A 27,539-nucleotide genomic window follows, 5' to 3' on the forward strand; every position below is an offset into this window, starting at 1 on the left:
AGTTACTGAAACTGAATCTCATGGAACTGTCCCGACACTGACCAGCGCCCACGATGCTTTTAATATAATGTGATGCCTTAAAAGTGGGTGAGTTCATTCTGATCTAAGACTAGACACTGTACTGCTCGGTATTAAGAGTCATGAAGTTTCACATTTGTTTGGTTTGTTGTTGAGTGAAAAAACATGTTGGGATGAGGACGGAATTAAACATTGAAAGGAGCATTTGGTTCAGAGAAGTTATTTGATTTGAATTGTTTCCATCGTTTTAAAAGGAGAAGAGACGTGATGGAGAAGAGGAGGAAGGTGGGTTGTGGGTCCGTTAATACACTTTCAAATGATCGGACGTGAAACTGGACTTTTATTTGAAGTTTTATACCAATGTTAAGTTGGAGGGTCAGAAGTAAACACTTTAAAAAAATAGAGAGCATGATTCTGAATGTGCTCTTTGAATTTAACACACAATTTTACAGTGAAACCTTCCGTGAAAACATCAGTCCTACTTTTGCTTTTGACTGAAACAACTGGAGTTTTCTTTTCATTTAAATGCAAATGCCACACATTTCTAATTTAGACTTTATTCTTCTGAGCTTTTAATTGTGAGAAAAAGTTGATTCAAAACCCTCTGATCCTTTTTGTTCTTGTGATCATTCTTCTCAAGTCTAACCTGCTGGACCTTGTTGTGTGTCTGTGTGTTCATGCTTTTGTTTTGCAAATAAAAACACTTTAAAGCACCTTTGATGTTTCAGAGTCTTCCAGCTACAGAACATCATTGACTTTATACTTCACATTTCATCTGTGTTTACTACTATCAGCAACATATATGAACACTGCATTGGGAATAATGAAAGTAACTTACTGTACTATTGTAACATTCAAGACAGGTACTTCACATTTACAAGGTATTTCTGAGTTAAAAGCCAAAGTTGAATTTTCTTTGTTTGCTTATCTGAGTGAGTGTCATGAAAAACCACTGAGCATTTACATATTTTTGTTAAATATTTATTTGTTACAGAGCAAACTCATTTTTTATGACAAAATATTATTTAGTTAATAATCCATAAGGTATATGAGCATGTCTACATGGCACGCATGTCTGATGCAAGGCAGATACAATAATGTAGTAGACATAAGGAAAAATATAATAATAATAATTCAATGCAGGCAAACAGGTTTTTGAACTCACCTGCAACGTATGTATTTTCAAAATACTTTCAGTGGAAATGCAAACAAAAGGAACATTTTTTAGTCAAATTAATTTTTCAACCAAGAAGCTGGGAAATAAAAAATGTTTGATCTGATCATATATATATATATATTCCCTTTAACGAGCTTGTGTGCTACAGGGAAGTTAGTGTGGATAAGGTGCAGAGTCCAGACTGGTTGGTTTCCTAAAACTTCTCGTCTCCCTCCTCCACGTCCTTCAGACTGAGAACCTCCAGGGAGCCGCGGCCTCGGGTCTCACAGCGAATCAGCTCGTCCATCTCCCGGTAGCAGCCGGGGTCCACCAGACACACCTGGGGGGGGGGAGGGAGAAACAGATGTTAACACAGGGGAAGATGGGAACTTTAAAATCATGGGAGAATACAGTTTTAGCTGATGTCTGATTGTAACTCTGCACAAATCCACAGTCCTGGATACCTGATCGTTGTATTCAGTGAAAAGCCTTCGTGTTCCTCACCATAGATATATATAAAGACTAGATGTATTGTCTGCATTGCCGGCCGACGTAGTCGAACGTCCGCACATGGCGGCCATCTTGCTACAGGCAGCTCGCTCACCCATAACATTGTGTTGGTAGTGGTAAATAACCATAACTTGCTCAATTTTCAACCAACTTTTAAACGGTTTGGTTTGTTATAAACGTCAGAGATGTAGATATGACACTGCATACTTATGAATACTTGTTATTGTCTAAAAATAAAAAATGTATGCAGTGTCATAACTATATCTCTGACGTTTATAACAAACCAGACCGTTTGAAAATCGGTTGAAAATTGACCAAGTTATGGTTATTTAAAAAGTAAGTACCACTACAACACAATGTTATGGGTGAGCGAGTTGACTGTAGCAAGATGGCCGCCATGTGCGGACGTCCAGCTCCGTCGAACGAGACATCTAGTCTATGTTCCTCACCATCTCCAGCTGCTCGTCGAAGTCTTCACTCTCCACCACCTGCAGGAGCGGCTTCAGCTTCTCCTTCAGCCTCTTGGCCTCTTTGGCCGGCAGCACCAGCCGCAGCCTCATGTGGGCTCTCTGGATCTCCATGGTCTCCTTCAGCTGCCGGATCACGTCCAGAGCCTGAGGGGGAAAGGACACGAGAACAAACAGATCTTCACTGCCAGAACAAAAGGGAGGAGACTAAACACAGACGGTCAGGGTTTGAGATTCTCCAGCATAAAGACTGTGATGCCTTCATGAAAGAGCAAACCTGTGTTGTCCCCAGTGGTGGGAAGTAATGAAGTAGAAATACTTTGTTACTGTACTTAAGTAGATTTTTCACATATCGGTACTTTACTTGAGTATTTATTTTCCTGACGACTTTTTCCTTTTACTTGTTACATTTGAACAAAAATATGTGTACTTTCTACTTCTTACATTCTCAAACTGACTCGTTACCTGAGCGGCAAAGGTTGATGTTATAATTTTTCAGTCAGTTGAGATAAATGTTGAGGAGAAACATTTTGGATTGTTTTGTGTCTGTATAGGCTTACTATAAAAAGCACTTTGCATTTTTAATTTTGGTACTTTTGATACTTAAGTACATTTCAACACCAGATACTTTTGATACTTAAGTACTTTCATTATGAGCTACTTTAAGACTTTTACTCAAGTCATTTTCTGACGGGTGACTTTCACTTTTACCGAAGTCACTTTCAGGTAAGATATCTGTACTTTTACTCAAGTATGGCTTTCAAGTACTTTATACACCACTGGTTGTCCCCTCACCTGCTGCTTGGTGCTCTTATTGGGCTTGACCGAGTAGTGGATGTCCTTCATGGCCCGCTCGATCAGGTTGACGGTGTAGGGCCTCTTGGTCTCTGGGTTGACGCACTTCTCCGCCACGATCGTCGCGATGTCCCGGAACATGGTCTCCAGCTGACTGCTCCGCTCCTTGTCTGACACCTGGAGCTCTCCTTTGGCCAAGATCTGTCCACAACATGAATAAACAGACAGGTTAAAGGTCAGGGGGGTTGACAGAGGATATTGAAGAGGGCAGTAGTCTGGGAAACTCTCATCTAGGGCTGCGGAGCCTCTCCCTGAGGAACTCTGTCCCCAAACAAACCAGAGACTGAACCCAACTGTCCACCTTCAAAACATGACTTAATAATACATGGACAGGTATTGAAATTAATATATAGAGACAGAGAATAGGACGAGGATCATTATGGGGAATGAGAGACATCCTATCCGCACATTTTACACTTGGTTATTAAGTTTTAATGCCACTTTTTATTTTCCCATCTTTTATGAGTTATATCCTGTAAGTGTTTTATCATGTGACGTGTTTTTAGGGGCAAGTGCGATACTCAACTCACTGTTATTGACCCATCATTATTCCGGGTCCTACATGATAAGTCCTTTTGTACAGTTCTGCTGTTGTTGTTGTTGTTTGTTGTACAATGTTTTGTTCTGCAGCTGCTGTAGCAATTTGGCCCCAGACCAATTTCCCCTCAGGGACAATAGAGTGTATCTGATTTGATTTGACCCAGAACTTCGGACGTCCAAACTGTCCAATGTCTTCTCCTGTAAAACCCAGAGCTGCTTAAAGGTCCCATGTGAGTGGACGTGTCTCGTGTGGGTGAATGTAGTCGATGGACATCCAGGACAGGGTGTCTCACCTGTTTGCATATCTCTGTCAGGTCGTCTGTCCCAAAGGCTTTGGTCAGATCCTCCTTCTTTGCCACTTGACCCTTGGACACGTTGACGAAGACGGACTGAGTCTGCAGAACCTCGTCCATGTCTTTCTCTCTGGAGGACAGACAGGAGGACAGACAGGAGGACAGACAGGAGGACAGACAGGATGTCACTACACTTCTCCTCTCACTTGTTTCTGGTTCGTATCTCAGCTTGATGATTTAAACCGACGTTTAACGAGAGTAAACAGAAGGTACACACATTGTTGTGGAGGCGGAACACGTGTAGTTTGTTGTGTGACACTGCTACTCACACTCCGGATCTCCAGCTCAGAACTTTATTCTTGTAACAAGCGATCTCGAAACGCTTCCCTCCTTTCTTCATCCGCACCACCGCCACGTTGGTGAGGCGGATCTGGTTCGTGGGAGTGAAAATCGACATGTTGACGATGTGACGCCACAGAGAACTGCGACACTGACAAGGGGGAGAGCACGAGTGCGCTGGCGATCACTGTCCTCAGCGGAACACGGGGCCTTCGCGAAGGTTCCGCCTGCAATAATAGAAAAACAACAACGGTCGGAATAATTTAAAAAACGCCTTCATTTTTGGGTTGAAGTTGAAAAATAATATATTTGGCACAATAACTACACGTGGATACGAACCTTAAATACACGTGAGTCTCAATGTAAAAAAAACGGTAAATAATTTAGAAATAAAACTTTAATGTTTCTTTTGAGAAGTCTTGGAATCCCTTTTTGTCTTATGTCAATAGCACAAGCTGTCGGATCGCTGTGTGCGAAGTACTGCCTTGCTGAACTTGTGTTTCTTTTATTTATTTATTTTTTATTTTTATTTTTTTCTGTTTTTAGTATTGATCATATGTAGCTATTTATTTATTCATTCATTTATTTTTAGTATTACTATTATATTGTTATTGTTATTATTATTATGTTTTATGTCATCTATTCTTTTCAATTCTTTATTTTTCAACTATATTTGCTCATCTGTTGGATAGGTGCCGGAGGGAGGGGGGTGGGGGGTTGGTATCTGTTCTGTGGTATGTTTAAATTACATCTGTAATTGTTATTGATGTAACAGTATTGTTTGTTTGTTTGTTAATTATGTAAAAAATTGAATAAACAGATTGTTAAAAAAAAAAAAATAAATAAAACTTTAAAACAACCAAACGTGACCGAATCTTTATTTACACCATCAGGAAAACAGAATTAATTTTATTATAATTTATCACGGCTTCGTTTCATTTTTAGTTTTGCCGCGAATCATCGAACTTCACCCACACCGCTACGGAACTCCACTTCCCAGCATGCTCCGCGGCCAGACAACATGGTGGCGCACAGTTCCAGGTGCTGAAGATTGTTCACACTTCAGAGATGCTGAGCCTCATCTTCATCGTCTTCCTCTTCGCGGGTCACGTGTCAGCCTCGGAGGTTAAAGGTGAATCCACTTCGTTCAGGGTCAGGGTCAGGGGTCAGGGTTTATGCTAACGCTGCTAGCTAGCACCAGATGCTAGCCGGGCTCTCGCCTCCTCCTCCAACCTGCTGCAGGTCACCCGAGGTGAAGAGGGTATTTCCGGGTTGGGGTTCAGGACCCACCGCAGCCCGTGAACCCGCTTTACTGCATGTGTGCACGTAGCATTGTTGTGTTAGCTTAGCTTCCCTGTGACACACAGATTCTGATGTCCTGTGTGTCTCCAGGTCCTCATTGTTGTTCTAGCTTCGCGTCCCTGTGACACACAGATTCTGATGTCCTGTCTGTCTCCAGGTCCTCAGGATGAGCAGGGACACACTGACAGCTGGGTCACGCGTCTGTGGCACAACCGCCTGTACCTGTACTCAGCTGCTGCGCTGGCGTTCGGGGTCTGGTTCTCCCTCAAGGTGGCTCTGAAGAAGGTGAACTCCCTCTTCCTCACGTCCTCTTCCTCACGTCCCCCCTTCCTCATGTCCCCTCTTCCTCACATCCTCTTCCTCACGTCCTCTCTTCCTCATGTCCCCTCTTCCTCACATCCTCTTCCTCACGTCCTCTCTTCATCACGTCCCCTCTTCCTCCTCTCATCCCCTCCTCCTCGAGTCCCTTCCTCACATCCTCTTCCTCACATCCTCTTCCTCACGTCCTCTCTCTCATGTCCCCTCTTCCTCACATCCTCTTCCTCACGTCCTCTCTTCATCACGTCCCCTCTTCCTCCTCTCATCCCCTCCTCCTCGAGTCCCTTCCTCACATCCTCTTCCTCACGTCCTCTTCCTCACATCCCCTCTTCCTCACGTCCCCTCTTCCTCATGTCCTCTTCCTCATGTCCCCTCTTCCTCACATCCCCTCTTACTCACGTCCTCTTCCTCACGTCCTCTCTTCCTCATGTCCCCTCTTCCTTACATCCTCTTCCTCACATCGCCTCTTCCTCACGTCCCCTCTTCCTCACATCCCCTTTTCACTCAGATCTCCTCTTCCTCACGTCCCCTCTTCCTCCTCTCTTCCCCTCTTCCTCACGTCCCCTCTTCCTTACATCCCCTCTTCCGCACATCCTCTCTTCCTCACATCCCCTCATCCTCACGTCCCCTCTTCTTCAGGTCCCCTCCTCCTCATGTCCCCTCTTCCTCACATCCTCTTCCTCACGTTCTCTTCCTCACGTCCCCTCTTCCTCATGTCCCCTCTTCCTCACGTCCTCTTCCTCACATCCTCTTCCTCACACTCCCTCTTCCTCACGTCCCCTCTTCCTCACACTTCCGTTTCCTCAAATTCCCTCTTCCTCAGGTTCCCTCTTCCTCACGTTCCCTCTTCCTCACGTTCCCTCTTCCTCACGTCCCCTCTTCCTCACGTCCTCTTCCCTCACGTCCCCTCTTCCTCACATCCCCTCTTCCTCACGTCCCCTCTTCCTCACATCCCCTCTTCCTCACACTGCCTCTTCCTCACGTCCCCTCTTCCTCACATCCTCTTCGTCACGTCCCCTCTTCCTCACGTCCTCTTCCTCACATCCCCTCTTCCTCACATCCCCTCTTCCTCACGTCCCCTCTTCCTCACATCCTCTTCGTCACGTCCCATCTTCCTCACGTCCTCTTCCTCACATCCCCTCTTCCTCACATCCCCTCTTCCTCACACTGCCTCTTCCTCACGTTCTCTTCCTCACATCCTCTTCCCTCACGTCCCCTCTTCCTCACGTCCCCTCTTCCTCACGTCCTCTTCCTCACATCCCCTCTTTCTCACACTCCCTTTTCACTCAGATCCCCTCTTCCTCACGTCCCCTCTTCCTCACATCCCCTCTTCCTCACATCCCTTCTTCCTCACATCCCCTCTTCACTCACATCCCCTCTTCCTCACATCCCCTCTTCACTCGAGATGCTCAATTCACTTCCACAATGGGGACATGTGCAGTAATACAGCAGCAAGAGTCAAAATAGGCCCAAGCAAGTAATAAATAACATGCAATACTGAAGTGTAAGGAATATAAAAGAAGATATAGAACAATATGAATGGAATTAAAGTACAATTTACATCGTAAATATAGGAGAAATATGTGCACATGAACCGTTGATAATGCACAGGCAGATGAATATAGCTCAGTAAAGAGTTAAAGTGTTGAATCCATAATGGTGGTGCGTGTAGTTCTACTGGGAGCAGAACTGGTTGTACAGTCCCACTGCTGCAGGAAAGAACAACCTGCGATACCTCACCTTCAGACACTTGGGCTGAACCAGGCTGTGGCTGAAGGAGCTGCCCAGTGCTGTGATGGTGTCCTGCAGGGGGTGGGACTGGTTGTCCATCCTCCTCCTCCTCCTCCTTTGTCCCACCACCTCCACTGGGTCAAGGGGGAATCCCAGGACTGAGCTGGTCCTCCTCATCAGGACATCCAGTCTCTTCCTGTCAGCAGTTGAAATGTCTTCTTCTGGTGTAGATTTGTTTGAAACTGTTCTGTCAAGAGCTGCTGCTTTCTCTCTGTTGTTTTCCATCTTTAATATCCCTTGTTTCTTCCTCTGTGTGTTTCCAGAAAAGCTTCCCCAAGCCTGTTGCTCAGGGGGTCTACGAAGCTGTGCAGAGCAACGACCGCTCAGACTCTGTGGAGCACGTGTCGGGAGTTAAGATCTTCTACGGTTCACAGACTGGAACAGCAAAGGTAGAGATGTTCACTGAAAATGTTAACAAGGTCCCCTGGCTCATAGTGTTGATATAAATGACAAGATCATAAGTTGATGTGAAATCCAGGTTTGCAGATGGATACATATATAAATAAAAAGTACTGTATTTCATTTATATTGAGCTCTACGTATATTTATTTCAATTAAATTTTTCTTTTGTAGTCACCTTTTGTAAAGCAGAATTTCACACAAGATATATTAGGAAAATCCAGCCGTGATTAATTAATCACCAACAATATATTAATCATTCCGACATCAACTGACACTTTTTCATTTTCTCAGGGTTTTGCAAACAAGCTGTCGGAAGAGGTGAAGACTTTGGGAATACCAGCAGAGGTGACTGACATGAAAGACTACGATCCAGACGATCGACTGGCTGATGAGGTAAAATTATAATAATAATATATATTTATACAGCACAAATATAATAAGGGCACAAGAATTTTATGATTTAAAACTACAAAATATATGAAATCAGCAGATCGCAGCTGTGGGAAGGAACCAGATCATTAAAGGCTTTTAAAGCGAGCAGTAAAATCTTAAAATCAAATATTAATCTCACAGGAAGCAAGTGAGGTGCAGCACGGATTTGTGTAACGTGGACGTTTCTCTTTGTATCTACTGCTCGTCCATTACACTAGTCATGTTAGGAAGAAATAAAAGAATGACCTGATACGCCTGAGGATGGAAGCACCACTTTGCACCACCATCAAAGTACAACTTAAAAAACCTACGTTGTGAATCTCTTTCCGAACACGATTGGATAAAGTACCCAGATCAGAGGAGAGGTTATTAAAGCGTTTAGTGCCGGGGCCACAGGGGATAATTATAATCGTCTCTCATTCAACTGCAGGAGGTGTTTGGACATGCACTTTTTTAATTTCAGCAACGCAGAACAGAATCAGCGATACAAGGCTTTCACAGGAAAGAAAATTGGGTGTCATCCGCGTCAATAGAAAGTAGTTTCATGGCTATTTGCCCCAGTGGGGATCCCCAACTTCACTCATGTGGGCGGCCATGCAATAAAGAAGACTTTAGGAGATTAGACACTTCAGAGCTGCATCACTGAGTAACATACTTCTTCAGATTGCTGATTATGATATTAGGGTTCATTGTATCACAGGCCGAGGTCAAGAAATAGAAATGAAGACCTGATTTGGCTTCAAGCTGTTATTCATGGGTGAGTTTAATCATAGGGGTGTAGAGATGGCTTCTTTAAAAGGGTGTTACCAGTGGCATGTTTATAATCATTAGGCGAAAACACCAGTGGACAGAGAGCAGTTGAGAACCAACTGTCTGAAATACAGCTTTTATAAGGTGAGGGATTCACAGTGTTGACACCTCATTCCTCTCGTGTCTCTGGGGAGGATTCAGCTGTCTGGGCAGGGGACCAATCACATAATTTATGATCTTAAAATGAATCCTGGGAGTGTGACCCTTCTTAGCATTCTGATTTTAAAAATTGGTGCTGCTCCCCCTCTTTGATTGTTCGCTGATAAGCGGACAGTAAATCTCTCCGGGAGGCAAAAGAAACTCCGTGTTTATCATCTCTGCTTTGCATTCCTCCGTTGTCTGTTAAGATTTTGTTATTCTTTGTTTAGCCCGAGCAGAGAAGAAGGGCTCAGCGTTTTTTTAATATCTGATTTGAAATTACATAATCTAAAATGCTTGAGCAAAAAGCTATTAAAAAAAGCACAGACAAGCTTATTTACAGGTGAGGTGTTTCTGTTCTCTGGCAGTCATGTGTTTGATGCTGTAAAATTGTGACACAAGCGAGGATCAGACAATGACGTCCCCGGGGGAAGCTGAGTCCAAAGAGAAGAGGCTTTGTCTTTGTCTCAGAAAGGTCAGACAGGTGATAAAAACATGATACTGCGATGAGGTATTCGGCCCTAAAACCTGATACGGTAATTTAAAAGATTGTCCTCGAACAAGAACCTGAACCGCCAAACTTTAGAGCTGCTCCTCTTAACCCTTAACTTTATCAATTCATAAATTAAGCGACTAATTTATGCATCAGTTAATCTTTGCAGCAGGCTCAGAGGATAAGGAAGCTGAATGAACTGGAGGGAGAGTTTGCTCTGGGCTGTCAATTAAATCTCTCAAATGTAACTTCAAGCAGATAAGGCCTGGAAACGTGCACTCACATGCAAGACCCAATTAGAACAGAACTAATCAGAGTGTAAGAAATTATAAGTTATTAATTTAGAGCCGAACAACAAACAGCGCGGTAATCCTCAAGTTCTGTGGTGTTGCAGCTCAGCCAGTTTCCTTCACCGATTTGATTCTTCAGACGACAGCACAGAGGAGAACGCGTTACACTAATCCTGCTGAGTTGAAGAAAGATGGATTAATCTCATCAGTGTTGCCTTTTTATTTTGTGGCCACTGTGCAGTGTACCGAGAGATGAATCAGAGATTGGTTGACTGCTGCAAGGCAGGAGAGCAAATAACCATTTATTCAACAGGGCAGTAATATAGTTTTCTGTGATGGAAAGAAAAATGAGAATGGACTCAGCTGGACATGGGACAGCTGCTTCACTTCAGAAGTTTCCTGGTTTTTCAGACATGGACCCACTTTATACTCAGTCTAGACAGATTTTCTAGTCTTGTGGACAAGTCAGCATAATCTGCTTTGTGCATTATTCATCACACAGCTTCCACAAGTGATAAATGCTGAAGTTCTTTTTCCTGGAGCGAGTTGTTCATTGTGCTTTGGTGCATTGTTCTTCGGCTACAACTTAAAGTAGGCATAAAAAAGTTATTTCCCCAAGCTTATTTTGCTGTCTCCTTTCTGCTTCATATCCTTCAGAGTTAATCCATAGTTTTGTTCCTCAAATCCAAATTAACACCGGTGTTTAATTTTGTTTCCAAAAACGTTGTTGTAGCAAGAAACCCTGCATTTATAGTCGTTCTGTTTTATGAGAAAGCAAATGTCTTATCACCTGAGACCACGTGATTGACATGAAACTGATGGAATATAAATATGTCTGGATGAACAAGAGGAGTCACGTATCAGACAATGAGTTTTTGTGTTGATTTTCTGTAAAGACAAACACTGAGCTTCTCACGACAGAACTCAATGTTCCGGAGTCTTCCTGTTGTTATGGATGACTCTCACCCAAATGTCTCACTGAACTGTCCCACTGTCCTTTAATGTCTCCGTTCAGTGCACCAGTAAGTCGGTGTGCGTGTTCCTTGTGGCCACGTACACGGACGGACAGCCCACGGAGAACGCAGAGTGGTTCTGCAAGTGGCTGGAGGAGGCGTCGACTGATTTCCGATACGGGAAGACCTTCCTCAAAGGCCTCCGATACGCAGTATTTGGTCTGGGACACTCTGTCTACCAAGGCCACTACAACACGGTGAGAGATTTCTGTCAGAATAATGATAATACTGCTTTGTCACATGCTTTAGAATCAGTTGAAGACGTTTCACAGCTGTAGTTCAGCAGTGGGAAACATAATCTGATCCTCTTCCAACTCCCAGGTGGGTACAAATGTGGACAAGTGGCTCTGGATGCTGAGTGGCGTGCGCATCATGACCCGAGGAGAGGGCGACTGTAACGTGGTGAAGAGCCGTCACGGCAGCATCCAGGCCGACTTCCAGGCCTGGAAGGTGAAGTTCCTGGAGCGGCTCCAGGCCCTGGCCAAGGCGGAGAAGAAGACCTGCAGCAGGGACTGTAAAACCGGAGGCTCCTGTAAGAATCAGAAAGAAGATGGAGCTGTGGTGGAGGAGCAGCAGGAGGAGGAGGAGGAGGAGGCAGCGCCGCAGGAAGTCAGCTCCGAGGTAATGATCTGGAACGACACAATGATTAATCCACAACTGTTACAGCCTAAATCTAATCAATTGTATTTGTTTAATGCTTTATTAACTGAAAGACCCCAAAGCTAAACATGACTTTATTATTCAGTCCACATATAGTGTCCATGTGTTCAGAGACAGATACGTGTTTTTTGTGGAGTTTCAGTCTCTTGTACTCACATGTAACTGTTACATCATTCTTGGAAAAACAACCTGTTTATTTTCTCCCCTGACCTTCACCCGAAGTTTCAATCATTAACAGTTTTAACAAAATAGTGATTCCTCCATTCCTCTATCGTCATTAGATCAGAAAATAGAGAATAAGTCAGCCAAGTCCTTAGGATCGATAACTGATATTTGATTAAGTAAAACGTCCTTTCAGTCAAATCAGACGGCAGGAGGAAGAGGAGTGTTTCTCTCACTTTATTCTAAGTTTGTTTTACTCTGTTAATCCTTTTTGAATGACACTGAGGTTTTTCAAGGGAAGCACGGTGTCGGGGGGGAAATATCATCTCTGTCAACACTGTCAATCATTTTGAAATTGGAAAAGTTGTCGCTGAAAATATAGATTTCACAAAAAAAGCAAAGACAGGCATGTAATATATAGACACATACACAGCTGTCACACAGATCACGGTGCACACACATGACCTGTCGTCATGGCAGCCGGCACCTCGGCGCCAAGCTTCCACGCCGGGCCATGATTTAACTCTATGAAACGCTATGCACGTGCGATGGTTTTCATATTTAATCAGGCAGCATGAGAGGGGATAATTATGTACAATAAATACTTCCCCATATGGGCTCCCCCCTGCTCAATGAAGTTTTTAATTGGTTACGGGTTGGAACATATGTGACTCTCTGCGGTCGGGAGGATTCATTTGCATTTTCCATTCAGTCGTCTGTCTCCTCGTGTCCTTGAACCTTTTTTTCCTGAAAACATTTTTGAATCCATTATTGTGGGTTTTGTTCTTCTCTCTCGTTTCAGGAAGAACTGCTGGAATCCAGCAGTGACGAGGACGAGTCAGGGACGCAGGACGAGAAGAAATCCGGTTCCGTGGTGGACATGGAGGATCTGGGCAACATCATGAACAGCATGAAGAAAGCCAAGGTCAGACTCTTCCACTGAACACTGTCCAAGTCCCCATGACCTTCAAAGTGATCCCAGTTACCATCGTAGCACCTTTCCCTAACCTCAGTGCTTCCAAAGGTGTCTCAGGCACTCGTCTACAGCAGAGTATTCAGAGACGTACTGTATGTTTCTGCTTCTTGATGTGAGGCCGATGTGGAGCATGTAGCTGTTTGCATCATAGTTGTACAGTCTGGAGGTTGTTGTTGCCTCATCATGCAGCAGCTTTATTTTCGGTGCGTCTGTGTTAAGGTCTACAAACGGGCATCGTCGTCGCATTCAGCTTCCGCCCGCGTTAATCCAGTCTAAGAGTGTTAAGTGAGGAGGAAAGAGTGGTGTCACTGAGGGAGAGATGGCAGATGGGCCGATAGACACCAGACCCCGGCAGGCGAGAAGCAGAGGCTTGTGTAATAGTGAGGACGCCCACCTCACAGACTTGTGAGGAACGGGTGACTCAAGAAGAGCAGAGAAAGATGTTGGAGGCATCATCAGTCTCCTTTTTATACACCGGGAAAAAAAGAAGTGAGCGATGAGAGCAAAGAAAATAGAAAATATGAATGTTCCAGTTGTTTTGAATCTCATTTAATGGTATAAATTCATGGAAACTTTGAATTTAGTGAGTTTATAATCAATTCTGTTCACTAGGACATGCAGCAGGCTGGGAGTCTCTATTGTTTACTGCAAACCTTGTGTAATAGGAGTCGATCAACCTATAAGCCTATTTATTTCTTCGGTGGATATTATACATTTCTTGTTACTTAACACTCTTTAACACTTTTAAATAATCTCCAGTTGCAGTTTTTAGTTCTCAGCTGGAAATATCAGGTCATAACAATAAGCTGCTTGGAAAATTCTGTTGAAATGAAACTTTTTAAGTAAGATTTGCCTTTGTTTGAGTATTTTTCTCTTCAGGTTACAGAAGTGCAAAATCATTTTCTTCTGTTTTTCAGTCACTACCTTAAGATGGAACATTCCATGTGACCACAGTTGACCTGAGCCGTTATGGTTCCTAAAGTTTGTTCTCATGAATGAATGATGTTTCACGACAGAGTTCCTGCTGTGCTCATGTCTCACACACAGACGAGGAACATGACGTGAACAACAGGATCGTCCCTTGTTCTGTGACATTAATATTACAGTGTATTGCGTGTTGGCTTTGGGAGGTTTGGACAGACGTCTCTGTTAGAGCCTTCAGTTCTTATCGGTTGTGTCTGTCACCGTTAGATGAGCCAGACTCAGTTAGTTTTTAATCTCATTCTCTTCTCTTCCTGTAGATTAGCGGCCAAACACAAACATTCCCATTCCTCTGTTTCGTCTGCTGCAAATATATTTTTATTCAACCTGTAACTTGTCTCATAACATTCTAATTATTTGCTGCGATAGCTCGTGTCATGATGACAAGTTGTCTGTGCGTAGAGGAAACTAATTACTGTTGTCTTCGCATAATTTGGTCACACAGAGCAGGCGGCACAAGATGTAATTAGTTTTTTTTTTTTTCTACATTAAACATTTGCTCTCGCCAAGAGACGACGAGTATTTAGCCAAGCTACAAATTAAGTGTGATCAAGGAAATTAGCTAATTTACGACTAATTTAAGATTCAGCGATTCAATCTGTTTCCTGCGACTCCTTGTTCATAATTCTGACTGCTGAATATGGAGTGGATCTTTCACAATTGAGTCTCTGGTTATTAAAGAAGAGTTGACTCTGTGTTGCTGTATTTGACACAAAGCTGAAGATCAGCCGTGGTTTGGATCTGCTTGAGATGCGTCTCTTAAGACCTGATCTCAGGCCGGGTTTGACCACTAGGTGATGGCAGAGACCCTCAGTTCACTGTGACTCAGATCTGAGTGAGTCATTGGCCTCCGGCTGATATTCAACACACGCTGTTGTTTCACTTCTGAAGATATTAGCATGAATCAACAAGATCAATGCTTTTTTTTTTTTTTACATTCCCACTGTTTATGCAACAGAACTGAACTGAATGTGAGCCTCCCTGGGAATACGCAGACGTGACCTTGCAGTTAGAAAGTAAAGAGTCAGCACATTAACCTTCCTGTTGTGAGGCAAACCACTGCAACACTTTAATCTAATGATCCAGACTTGATCTGTTTTTATGGATCTTGTCTGAACTGAATATTAAAAACATGTGGTCTTTAAAATTCATTTCAGAAAAGGAGCCTGCAGCAATAATTGTTTTTAAATTATTGATTCATTGATTAACTGTCTACTTTCTTCACAAATCATCTCTCACTTAAAAGTTAAAAAAAAAAAAAAAGTTACTTCATCCAGCCCTATAAATCCAAATGATGAAGAGCTAAATATGCTACAGATGAATTTATCTGCATTAATTTAGTGCTGCTTGTTGCCAGGCAGGATTGAGAAAGACTGAATTAATGCTGAACTTGAGAAGTTCATGTCTGCGATTCTTCAAACGTCCTCATTGATCGACCGGCTGTGATTGGCTTCCAGATTGCAGATCTCATATTGCTCAATTTTAGTCTATGTCAGTCTTTGGCTGTAGATTTATTCATATTCTAACGAGTATCAGTTTTTCCATTGCTGCTCTTATTGATTTTGCACCTTTGCATTGGAAATTAAAATCTGTCCCATGCAGGAGACGTCTGTTTCTGCCAGTTGTCCAGTTCATGCAGGCAAAGTGTTGCCAGATAGAAGATAGTGGGGAACGGATCAATAACCTGAGCAGCTGCACAGCGTTATCAGCTGAGTTTTAAAGTCAACTCAGTTTCCAGAAAGTGGTGTTAACGAAGAAACTCAGTGGTGGTAAAGGAGAAACTGAGCAAGTCTTTTGTTTGCTAAATATGTGTCCAACACCTAAAATTTAGCCCAACGGATAAAAACATTTAACTACTTAATCTGGATTGTTTTTGGAAATCTGCTCAGTAGTTTTTGCGAAATTCCTGCTGACAAACAAACAAACAAACAAACAATCAGGGATGAAAACACAATGGTACCATATTAGTTTGTATGAAAGTCATGTTGTATATGTTGTGTATCCTTTACATCACAACACCTCTATAGCTCCATGTAAACAGCTGTTTAAACACTGACAAAAAACGACTCATTACAGGAATGACGGATTTTGTTGCTTCACAATGTTCAAGTCACAGATTTGTCATCTTCTTCATGCAGGTGATTCAGAAGCTGTGAAGAGAATGATACAACCATTTTGCATTTGTAAATATAAATGACTAATTTAATATCGTTTGTGTCCACTGAAATGTAGATGTATACATATAAAGGCTTTAATTAGTATAATAATTAAAATGGCATTGCCACGTGGGTAATTCAGGTTCTTTATACACTATTAATCACATCCTCATTTGTACGTGTGTAACTGTAGAGCTAGGTCCTGATACTTTATTAATTTACTCTATTCCCAGTTCTTCCTCCGCTTCTTCTCGCTCTCTTTCGTGTCTCTGATCCTTTGGGTTTTATCCGTTGATTACCTGTCTGTCTCTGCGTGTTGTCATTGCACTGTCCAGCTTGCATCAGCCTCATTATGTGTCACGGTTCCAGAGCTCAGTTCACTGCTGTGAGATGTCCCAGTTCTGTTTGTCCGGACAGACCCGCTCATGACTGGATGTCTGAGGCTCTCAGGCGAGAGGGCGAAGGCTGAGCAGTGGGGATCAGAGGCCGGGGCCAGAGGAATCACAAGGGTCGCACGCTAAACACCACAGGGACAGATTGTTGCACTGTCGGCTGCATGTCGTGTATGTTTTCTGAATTTTCAGTTTGTGGAAGGTGACATTTGTGACGTCTGAGAGTACGAAACTAGTCTCCTCAGGATCTGCGATTAAAAAGGAAAGTGCAGGTTACTGAATCTCTGGTTCAAATACCTGAAAACGTTTCCAGCTTTGTTGAGCCACATCCTCGTGATAATGTGCCTCAGTGTGGATAACGCTGTCCCTGATGGACTGTGTGTGTGGGCCACCACAGACCAGCACTGATATCTGGATATAGAGCTGGACTTATAGGATCCATTAAACCACCCAAAGCACAGAAGCACCGCTACACAATTTGCAGAAAGATAAATTACGTTTCCCGATGTCCATCCAGCTCAGAACCTAATCTTCTTCCACCATGAGAATGAGATGTTGGTGGATTCTGACACAGCGTACTAGTTCGATTATTTACTGCATCCCCTGCTGACAAAGGAACTGCTCACGTTAGGGACTTGCTGCTGTGAGTCATGTGCCATCTCTCATGTACCTGGGGCCTTGGCTCCTAAATGAGACCTACAGTATGTGGCCTCAGCTGCAGAGAGCATAACGAGCTGCTATGGGCTTCGATTTTTTTTCGGTTGGAAGGTGAAAGTACACCGCTGTCTGGTTTGTCAGCAGAGACAGATGGGCCCTGTACACCTGACGCACAATCCATAGGTTGTGTATTCGCACCACTCATGTTTAAGCTTGGTCTCTTCTCGGTGATAATCTTAGGCTGCATCCGAAATCCCCCAATCCCTCACTAACCCCAAAGGTTCTCACAGGATTTTGATGTACAGCAACATCCCTCAATGAATTAAATTGTTTATTTGACACTTAGTTTTAATACTTTTAGGTAAAAAAAAACATGTTAATTGAACATCTTTAAATGTAGAAATAAACCTGTTTGTCTCAGTTTGTGCTGTGAAAAGCTGCTCCACTCAGTTTTACATTTGTACGACGGGTCGGGCTGTTCCTGCTGTTCTCATCTCTCCTCCACAAGGGCAATGCATGATGCTTTATATTGCTCAGTTAGTGACCATTGGCTGTACTCTATTTTTCATGATGCATTATGGGAAATAACGTAGGGAACTATAAAATCCACTACAACTTTAAAATGACTTGTGTAGCTTAATGTTCAGCGGCAGCAGACACCACTCAACACTTTACCTGCTTTTCACCAAACAGACAAGGTTTTGCGAATGCTGTTCCTGCACGTCTGCAGGATGTGTATCATAATCAGCTTTAATGTCCAAAACAGTCACGGCTGTTTCAAGTTTTCAGTTTGCTCTTCAGATAACGGTCTGATGGAGCTCACACTGCTTACAGTCAAGTGGTAATCACACTGGCTTGGCTGAAGCACCTAGAACTCGTTCGCCCACATTTCTCAGAGACACTTTCACGACTCAGTGGCACATTTCTGTAGCATTTATAGCCGTGAGAGCAATGAACAGGAGCCGTGGCCCTGCAGCCAGCTGCACAGGAACCAGGGGAATGTCTCTGTTCCTCAGGAACACGCATACAAACACATGTCAATGTTTGCTGACGGCGTATCGGCCCCTTAAGAGTGCTGCTGTGCTGAGAAGGTGACATACACCATATCCTGATACAAGCCAATGCAGAGGCACCAGTAGAGTTATTGTGAGGAGCTGTCACTCGAACATGTTTAATCTGAACGGCAGCTCGTCCACCACTTCACCTTCTGAAGAGTAACACCTACTCTACTCTAATACCTACTCCCAGCCCTGGGTCAACTTTTCTAGCAGAACTTAATCTTCTGTTGTATCTGTAAAGAGCATCTGTAAGATATTTAGATTTACATACAAATGCTGTTCACAACACAAATGCAATCCCAGCCTGAAGGAAGCTGTTAATCTTTGAAAGCAAAAGGCTGCTGTGGTTTTGTTCATCAAAAGCCGTTGTGATATAAAGTCCAAGAACTGTCGTATCAAGCTCAAGTCCCTTTGTTGAATTTCACTGGTTCCCTGAAGGACCTGAAGACAAATGTCCTGTCTAGACTAGACAAGGCCCCTTTGCTCAAAAATCCATTGCTAAATGGTTATTACACACAAAAAGTTATGTAATAACTAAATCACAGCCCTTGATTTCCAGTTCCTTTCAAACATTTAACGCTTAAGAGGAGCTTTTTAGTATTTCTTACTTTTAACTTGTGTCCTTTAAAGTCTTAAAAAGCCTTTCTGAATATTTAGTAGCTGCTTCCTCAGTATTTGATTCATCGTGATTAAAACACAAACAAAACTCTTGAGCTCTTTGTTTCTTTGAGCTTCTCTGATGCAGTTAAAACATGCAGTTATTTAATCTGCTCTGGCTCTTCAGGACTCCACGTTTGCTGCAGTGACAGGTTAAGTTGTTGTTCTATAGGCAAGTTACCAAAGCCAGTGTAGTGTCATGTGATGATGGTGTGGTCAAACAGAAACTTATAACTCATATCTTAGAACATGATCAGGTAGAAATGAGATTGCAAACAGTTTTAAATCGAGTTCCTGATTGATTTGACCAACCAAAGGCTGGTTTTAAGCAATGACTGATTGTGAGTTCTGCGTCCACAGAGCAAAGAGGAGGGTCGAGGAGGCGGACAGATGGTGAAGCTGACGAAGCTGAACGGCGTGAAGAAGACTGGGGATGAAGAGGAGAGGAGAGAGATGATTACCCCGGCCCTGAGAGAGGCACTGACCAAACAAGGTGAGGAGCAGAGGATCTTTCTTTAGTGAAACAACATGTTCTGACTTGTATATACAAAATATACAGCTAGTCTGAGAGGAACATCTGCCTGGTATCACTGGTGACTGTGTAATATAAACTGTGTATAATATATGCATAGAATTTAGCTGCATTACTTGGCAATAAGAAAATCACTTTACAAACCGAGCACACCAGCTGCTGCAGCATATCTTTAACCTTGCCAAGGTCAAAAGGGCGGCAAAGATGTAATTCACTCTGGAACAGAAATTATGAGTCGTGTCTTTTTTTTATTTTTATTTCAGCAGTATGCATTACAAGCATGTCCCCTCCCCCCCATCCCCTAATTCCTTAACAGAGGTGTCAGGTTTCTCAAATTCAAGTTACCTACCTTTAATTTTACTATATATATACATACAAACACATGAATGCTGGTCGATCAACTATCAACACAACTACCAATGAGAGGACGGCATAGTGCCGCCCATCAGGAATGATTGACAGCTGATCTCAGTGCGGAGCAGAAACGTCACCACGACGAACTTTGATTAACAAACATGGAGACAAAAGAAGATAAAGATTTAAACACAGAATCTAAATCACTGCTTTTAATGACTCGAGTCTATTTGAGTTTACAGAACTCAACTGTGGATCCAGAAGCAACACTAACTCCAGCATAGGCTGGGTGAGGCTGAGTGAATGTTGTCTGGACTCTGTGGAGGAGAGTCATGGTGTCAGAGATGCTGTAGAAGGACAGAACACCTGCACTGTGATCCAGATACAACAGTATGGTCTGACCTCTCCTCAGCAGTGTTGCCACACTGTTTAAAGGCAGCTGACTTTATGTCACACTGTTTAAAGGCAGCACATTTAAAGGCAGCTACCTTTAAACAGCGTACTGCAATGCATTGCACAGATAATAAGTATGCAGAATAGAAATATATGGCACACATAATAATGAAACCTTAAACAGGGCTCTAGAGCTGGAATACCAGACACAAACAGCAGGCCTTACATGTTTCAAAGATAGCAAACGTGTTGCTTTAAGAACTGTGTTAAAGTGACTTTAATGTTAAAATTGGTTTACAAGGCACGGACATTAATTGGCCATGATACATTAATAACCATTTCATACAGAGGATTAAAGTCATAGCAAATTTGAGTCTTTATGTAACTCACTGAAAAGAAAGCAGTTCACCAGTTTCAGTCATTCAGTATCATGTTCCATTGACATCACTGCAAAGTCCTACCACATTCATTTGTAGCAGATTGTTGTACATCGCTTTAACAACAGCTCAACTCTCTGTCAACATCTAAAAATGAAGCCTGGATAAAGGTCACTACACAAAGAGACACTTCAGAAACTGGTCACCTTGGCAGTCTTGATTTGATTTGCCCCCAGACTGTTCTGTGGATCGGAAAGTACAACTGGCTTAGTATTTGTAATAAAACCCCTAACACACCTTGACATTTTCTCACAATAAATGAACCAAGATTTTGTAAACAATACTATTAATAACCAGGGGACTTTCTAATTTTCTGCACATTTTGGTAAGAATTTGAGCATGTTAAAGCAGCACTCAAAAAGCCAATTCATTTGCCTGAAAAATAATAATAATCCTTACAATATCAATAGGGCTTCACTGTCTGTCAGTGCTCTGGCCCTAAAAACTTTGCAAGAGGAAAATGCAATAAAAGACAGAAGATAATAAAAAACTAAATTAGAAAATGACAATTGACTAAATCATGAGGCTGAATTAAAAGAAAGATTTAAAATATAGGACTTTAAATTAGATTTTATAAGGTGGGAGACTATAAATTTTACTATTCTAATATTTCGTTAATTCAGGCAAGTCACTTTAATGACCCCCCCTGTTGGTTTACACAACACTCTATAAATAGGACTGAGCAAGACTTCATTTAACCAAATGCTGACCTATTTCATGGTGTGTGTGTTGGCACCGTTCGGTCCCAGTGGACAGATTAGTTTCATTTGCAAAGTAAAAGGAACGAAGGATGAAAGTTTTGGCTTCGTTTGAATGAGACTGGGTCTTGGACGGATGTTTATAGCCGATTATTCTGGCATGACATGATGGAGGCAAAAGTCCCACTAATGAAAGCGTCCAAGAAAGTTTGGACATGGCTCCGTGTTTCAAGCAAATCCTGTGCCATCAACTTTCAGATGGAGTCCAACCTGTACACGGTTTCCTCAAACAGAACCTTGAATGTCACCGTTATGGTTTAGTGAAATATGTGTTTTTGATTCTTTATTTTTTGCTCCATTTGTAGCTGCAGGTGACGTTTTTGTCTGCAACAACAGAAAAAACAACAGAACTGGGTTATCGGTCAGTGTTGTCTCGTAGGTGGACGACAGACACAGTGTTATCTTTGATGTCGCTGCAGATTTTTAAATGAGGCGATACTCTAAATTCAGAGAGTTTCACAAGAGGCTGTGGCAAGAAAACATCATCAATTTGTTCTGTGTAATGCAAGAAACTACAGAAACAACAGTTGATTTCCATGAAACTCGGTGGAAGGATTGTTTCCTCTTTTCGCAAAATTTCCCAGAGACTAATTCATGAATCTTAATGAAAAATCAAACATATTAAGAGGAATGATATCTATGAATATGTGAACTTTGGTGCAGCTTGATTTCATTTAAGAGGACTGTTGAGCCTTTGTGGAAATCTGTGCTATATTTGCAACCATTCTAGTTTTTTTTTGATTAAATAAATCTGCTCCCTGCTCATTTTCTTTCCCCCCAGGTGGCTCAGAGTGGAGAACAGAGTTTCACACATAAATAGTAAATAATGTTGCACCCAAATAGCTTTCATCTCAGCTTATTTAGCTCCACAGTTTGTCCAGAGTTGCCACCGTTGCTTTTGTGCCCTACAGATTAAAAGTCTCCTGAGTTCAGCAGATATTTGCCGCAGCAGTTTAGAGTTGATGTGGTCTGGTGGCACATTTAAGTCGTCTATAAAGAGCTGGTTCAGAAACAGGTGGTCACTAGTTTAACCATAGAAACAGATGTTGTGAGTGACAGGCTTCCACTTTGTATTCATTCTGTTCATTTTAACTTTTACGCCTTCACATCACGACCGGAAGCTGAAGGCATTATGTTTACGGGTTGTCCGTCCGTCTTGTGAACACAATATTTTGAGAGCGCCTTGAAGAAACGTCTTCAAATCTGGATCAGATGTTTAGTTTGACCCTCAAATGAACTGCTTCGAATTCGGTGGTCAAAGTTCAAAGTGTGACCTCACCATACGTGTTCTCTGCCTTGTGAACAGAACGTCTCAGGAACACCTTATGGGGGTTTCTTAAAATTTGGCACAGATTTTCTCTCAGACCCAGAATCAGATCAGAATCAGATGGTCTTAAACCATGATATCTTCAAGCCTAGGTTAAATGTGACTAGTTGAACTCAAAGATGAATTATTCGAATATTTTAGTTGATGTTCAAAGGTCATGGTGACTTCATATGAGTCTTGTTGGCGGAGGAAAACAAGCTCAGGGTCATTTATTTACTTTGCCTGAACTACTGATGCTTTGCACTTGTAGCTTTGTAAGATTGTTAATAGCACATGTTAGTTTTTAGTAGACATCATTCTTCAGAGAAAGGAGAAGTAGTAAACTTTCCTCTCCCCCCTCTCACTTTGGCTTGAGCTCCACTGAAACATGAGATAAAGTCTCTGGAAATTGATTTCTCTAACAAACACAAGTGAGGAAACTTTGTTCCCATTAGGACTATTAATAATAGTTAAATAAACTGTCAGCGGGTCCAGGTCCCTGCTGTGGTTTTCACTGGGATCCTTTATGTCTGTGAGCCTTGCAGTAACTAGGAACGAGGTCAGACGAGGACACGCTCCGAGGTATTTTAAGGCCGAGAATCAATTTGATGTCGGTCACAGCTCCACAGCAAACATTAGGTGAAGAAATTCAATTCTGTCTGTGTGTGTTTGTGTGTGTGTGTGCCTTTTAGTTCCTCATTTGTAAGAGGAGTGTTTTTTCCACTGGTCAGGAACATCATTGACCAGCCGCAGGCAGTTTCATTCAGGTGGTAAATCAAAGCAAGGGGAGTGTGTGAGCATTTTCTTTTTCTTCAGATATTCTCCTTAATAGCCGTGTCGAACGATGAATGAGTTGGATTTGACTCATCGAGCATCAAACCTGACATGTGTTGAAGCTGTGGGAGCTCGTATCCATCTTGACTAAAGTTTCCTGCTGTGTTTTATTTAGACATTAAATCTATACCGGTTATGCAGGATCTGTAAAATATATAAAATAGAAGCCTGCAACGAGGACTCTCCCCACATGGCTGTTTGTATCCGGTGGTATCAGGCTGTGACAGAGAGGCAGACTTATAAAGAAAGAGAATTGGACCCAGTTCTTCCTCCTCCTGAGCTTAAAGGGAGCTGGAAGTCCTCTCCTCCTCTTCCTCCTCTCCTCCTCTTCCTCCTCTTCCTCCTCTTCCTCCTCTCCTTCCTGCTGTTAGCTTGTCCTTGAGCACTTGCTCGTGGATTTACTGAGATGCTGAGTAGCTATGAGCAAAGGACTGTGAATAAACAGGATTTTGTGAAAGCATGACTTTATAGACGTGCCACAAACAGATAATGTAATCTCCACTTCCCTGTGTATTAGTTATAAGCTGAATTTGTCTGAAATGGTTTTGTGTGCAACTCGTACGTACAGATTCTGTGTTTCTTATTCTCCTCACATGCTCTTCCTCTGTCTCTGCAGGCTACAAACTAATTGGAAGTCACTCAGGAGTGAAGCTTTGTCGATGGACCAAGGTATTAGATTTAACTCTTCATAATAGAGCATTCTATTTTTTGACAAACTGACATGTGTTTCACATTGACTGTGTCTCTTCTGCGGGTTAGTCTATGCTGCGAGGGAGAGGAGGCTGCTACAAACACACGTTCTACGGGATTGAGTCCCACCGCTGCATGGAAACCACCCCCAGCCTCGCCTGTGCTAACAAGTGCGTCTTCTGCTGGAGGTACGTACCCTGCAAACCAATCCACCAGCATCCGAGGAACATTAGTGGAGCTCGACTGATATAACCCCCCATTTGAAAAGCAAAAGTCATATCGATAAATCAACCGGGCTCTAATTATATTTCTGCATGTTTAGTTTTCCTGTTTAGAAAAGGGATGAGCTTGTTTCCTTCACGAGACACTGAGCAGTGTTCTCTCTCTGCGGCACACACGTTTATTATTAATGTGCAGAAGGCGAACGGCGAGGCCTAAAGGTGGACGGTGATTCGTGGTGACACCGGTGAGAGACTGGGCCCTCTCCACCCCATCAAGATTCATTTGGAAAAGGCGACTGTGTGGAGCAGTGAAAGGTCGCTGTCAGAATGTGCCGCGGTGAAACGCTTCCCTGTCGCCACAGATATGCCGGTCTCTCTGCAGGCAGACATGTGAGATGACAGGGGAGTCAGCAGTTTCAGGGCCGCTGCTCTCGCCATCCGTCTCTGCACCAACAGGTGGAAGTGGATGAGACGGACATGGGGCAGTGCGTGTGGTGTGTGCCCATATGCACGCAACAGACTGTCGGAGATCTCTTATGTCTCAGGATTTGTTTTTGCACCCAGACATCACACGTTTACAGTGAGGAGGTGTCATCAACACCTAGAGGAGGTGCAATCTTTAGAGTAGGATGGATTATTTCCCTTTTATGGGTTTTTTATAGCCAGAGAAAGAATACACACGACCAGCTTGTTCCACCTTCAGATTGAGAATAAACTTCTGTGGCTCCACTGAAATATGTTTATTAACTGTGTTATTACCAGAATCTGTCTCAATCAGATAAATACATTAAGACTGATACCGACTGTCAGCTGATACTTGGTTCAGCCTCTGTGATGAAACAATAAGGGCGACAAACCAGTAAATACCACTTGTGTGTAGCTGAGATTATGTACCAAGGCTTGTTTGAATTTGTCCAGCTCCTCATCTGTTTTGTTTGTCTGCACCACTAACAGACATCACACCAACCCAGTGGGCACAGAGTGGCGCTGGAAGATGGACCCAGCAGAGAAAATCCTGCAGGAGGCCGTGGAGAAGCACCAGAGCCTCATTCGACAGTTCAGAGGTTTGTTTATGTTCCGTCGCCACGATCATCTCAGTTTCTGTGACAAGTCTGTCTGGCTCTTTATTTATAGATTCATGAGTTATGAGAGCACATTATACATTTTATTCATCACACTCTGCCTGGGTTACTTCTTACAGCTCATGACCTCTAACACTCGGGGAAGTGTAGCAGAGGGAAGATCAGAATACTAATGGTTTGTCTGTTGTTTTGTCACGTCCTCGCTATAGCAGCTCATCAATCACTCCTCAACCTACACACACACACACACACGCTCACACACACAATGTAATTTCCCCATCTTGCTCCTTCACTGCGTCCTATTTGTCCCAACTCTCTTTATTTTCAACAGTGGTGCTGTAACCTCACAGATGGTTCTACAGAAAAAACAGGAATAACACTGGGTATAATTTTGTAGTAGAAAAATTAACCCTGTCTGGATCAACAGTTCTGGGCTCCATTTGTACGACTTGTACTTGATACTATTTCCATGTGGGATTTGATTCTCTGGCTTCCACCAGCGTTGGCTGAGGACGTCTGGTTTGGCGCCTAAAACAGAATTTCGTGATCGTTCTGCGTGTATTCCCTGAGCAGATTTTCTCTAAGGGCTTTGGAGGAAATGTTGTCAAAACAAAGTGGTGACAGATTAATCAGATACTTATCAAAGACAAACAAGGGCTGATTAGAACATTGTTTGTATTCCACAGGGATTTTAAGCTTAAAAAACAAGATCTTCACCAGTTTAGAATAAAGACTTGAACAGAAGTCGCAGCCGACTGTACATGATTCTTATTGATTTGTCTGTTTAAGCAAGTGGCTTCTTGCATGAGACAGGAGATAACTTATAAATTCAACTGTGGAAATCAAGTGTTTTGGCACATCAACACCAGAATATATCCTTATTATCAAAAGCTCTGGAATCTCGATGTCTTTCCAAGTTGACGTCTAATATGCATGACTGTATCGTTCTCTGTGTTATTCATAATGAGCTATCAGGCATCTTGTCATTGAAAATGTAATTTCCTGATGTGATTATAATGGAACAATTGTGCTCACAAGCTTATGTTGACAGTAAGCTGCTCTTTAGTCCACTCAGAGTGAAAAACACATTTGTCACTAAAGGAATTACAGCCACAACGTATTGTGCCTAAAATTAAAAAAGTACATTTTTCGATAATTTGACAAAGCAATGCTATGCAGTTGAAATAACAAGGATAAAGGAGCAAAGTGAAATCCCATACTGTCATTATCGTCTATAATTTCTTTTCCAGTTTGGCAGCGTTCACAGCGATGCTCTGGTGAATGTGTAACACGATGAATTATCCAGATGACTAGTGAAGCTCTGTATGATTTACAGGATCAGTTTCTGCTCTGACTGCTTGATAATCTTCTGCCTAAAAGATCTCAACGAATAGCAGCCCTAAATACCACGTCACTGTTTATTATGTAAAGTTATAAGTCCCCTTTCAAAGTGTGAATATATGCTGTTTCACTTAAGTGTTTTATATCAGGTTCTTCTCCCCTGAGTTCTGTGTCCAGTGATTCTGATCTCTGTGTTGATTTATTTCTGCTGTATCAGGAAGTTGGGACAGGATATAAGATAACACTTTCCGGGACGATTTGAAACTATAAACAACTAGTTTAATTGCACTTTGATTATTTTATTTAGTATTTCACATTTAGCCCTTTGCTCTGACCTTCCTGCATGAGTGTGTGTGTGTGTGTGTGTGCCTGTGTGCATGTGCTCGAGGCATCACGATAAATTTCAAATGACTTAATGTCACCGTGTGGCCCATTTGCATGTGAGGAAGAAGATTGGGGATGTTCTGACTTTCACAGCCAAGTCAGTGCATGAATTAAACATTTAGTTCTGTCGTTCTCTGAGCAACAACATCACCGCACTTTTAACATTTAAAAAGACTCACTCCCGTCATGAATTCTCTACCTAACTGGCCCCCCTTCCATCAGAGGACCAACATGTATGGACTTTTAATGTTTTAAGTCTTTTGATAAAGAAATACCAGTTGAAAGTGTTCGGTAAGAATGAGAAAAAAGCCAATTAAACCAGGATAACAAGTCTGCAAAGG

General features: G+C 42.5%; 2 protein-coding genes across 2 annotated transcripts in view; one reads left to right on the top strand and one right to left on the bottom strand.

The window, feature by feature from the left end:
- Positions 1 to 983: 983 nt before the first annotated feature.
- Positions 984 to 4,365, bottom strand: sbds (SBDS ribosome maturation factor). Its single transcript, XM_061072838.1, has 5 exons — positions 4,169 to 4,365; positions 3,840 to 3,969; positions 2,947 to 3,147; positions 2,134 to 2,298; positions 984 to 1,514 (listed from the first exon to the last, which is right to left on the bottom strand). The coding sequence occupies exons 1-5, from the start codon at positions 4,294 to 4,296 to the stop codon at positions 1,389 to 1,391; spliced, it is 750 nt and encodes a 249-aa protein (XP_060928821.1). The 5' UTR covers positions 4,297 to 4,365; the 3' UTR covers positions 984 to 1,388.
- An 826-nt stretch (positions 4,366 to 5,191) lies between these two features.
- Positions 5,192 to 27,539, top strand: part of tyw1 (tRNA-yW synthesizing protein 1 homolog (S. cerevisiae)) — a 51,819-nt gene continuing 29,471 nt past the window's right edge. Inside the window, exons 1-11 of the mRNA XM_061072603.1 lie at positions 5,192 to 5,343; positions 5,638 to 5,765; positions 7,853 to 7,978; positions 8,283 to 8,384; positions 11,170 to 11,364; positions 11,489 to 11,788; positions 12,792 to 12,914; positions 19,227 to 19,359; positions 24,097 to 24,149; positions 24,240 to 24,358; positions 25,346 to 25,455. Of these exons, the coding sequence (XP_060928586.1) occupies positions 5,247 to 5,343; positions 5,638 to 5,765; positions 7,853 to 7,978; positions 8,283 to 8,384; positions 11,170 to 11,364; positions 11,489 to 11,788; positions 12,792 to 12,914; positions 19,227 to 19,359; positions 24,097 to 24,149; positions 24,240 to 24,358; positions 25,346 to 25,455 (1,486 nt within the window). The 5' untranslated portion in view covers positions 5,192 to 5,246. The remainder of the gene's footprint in view (positions 5,344 to 5,637; positions 5,766 to 7,852; positions 7,979 to 8,282; positions 8,385 to 11,169; positions 11,365 to 11,488; positions 11,789 to 12,791; positions 12,915 to 19,226; positions 19,360 to 24,096; positions 24,150 to 24,239; positions 24,359 to 25,345; positions 25,456 to 27,539) is intronic.

The sequence above is a fragment of the Limanda limanda genome, chromosome 6, assembly GCF_963576545.1.
Source record: "Limanda limanda chromosome 6, fLimLim1.1, whole genome shotgun sequence".
Classification (NCBI taxonomy): Eukaryota; Metazoa; Chordata; class Actinopteri; order Pleuronectiformes; family Pleuronectidae; genus Limanda; species Limanda limanda.

Excerpts from the sequence above, each read along its gene's own strand:
- sbds (XM_061072838.1), bottom strand. The coding sequence starts at position 4,296 with ATGTCGATTTTCACTCCCACGAACCAGATCCGCCTCACCAACGTGGCG. Across the intron at positions 3,970-4,168 it reads CTGAGCTGGAGATCCGGAGT|AGAGAAAGACATGGACGAGG; the intron begins GTGAGTAGCAGT and ends TCTGTCCTCCAG. Across the intron at positions 3,148-3,839 it reads TGACAGAGATATGCAAACAG|ATCTTGGCCAAAGGAGAGCT; the intron begins GTGAGACACCCT and ends TGTTGTGGACAG.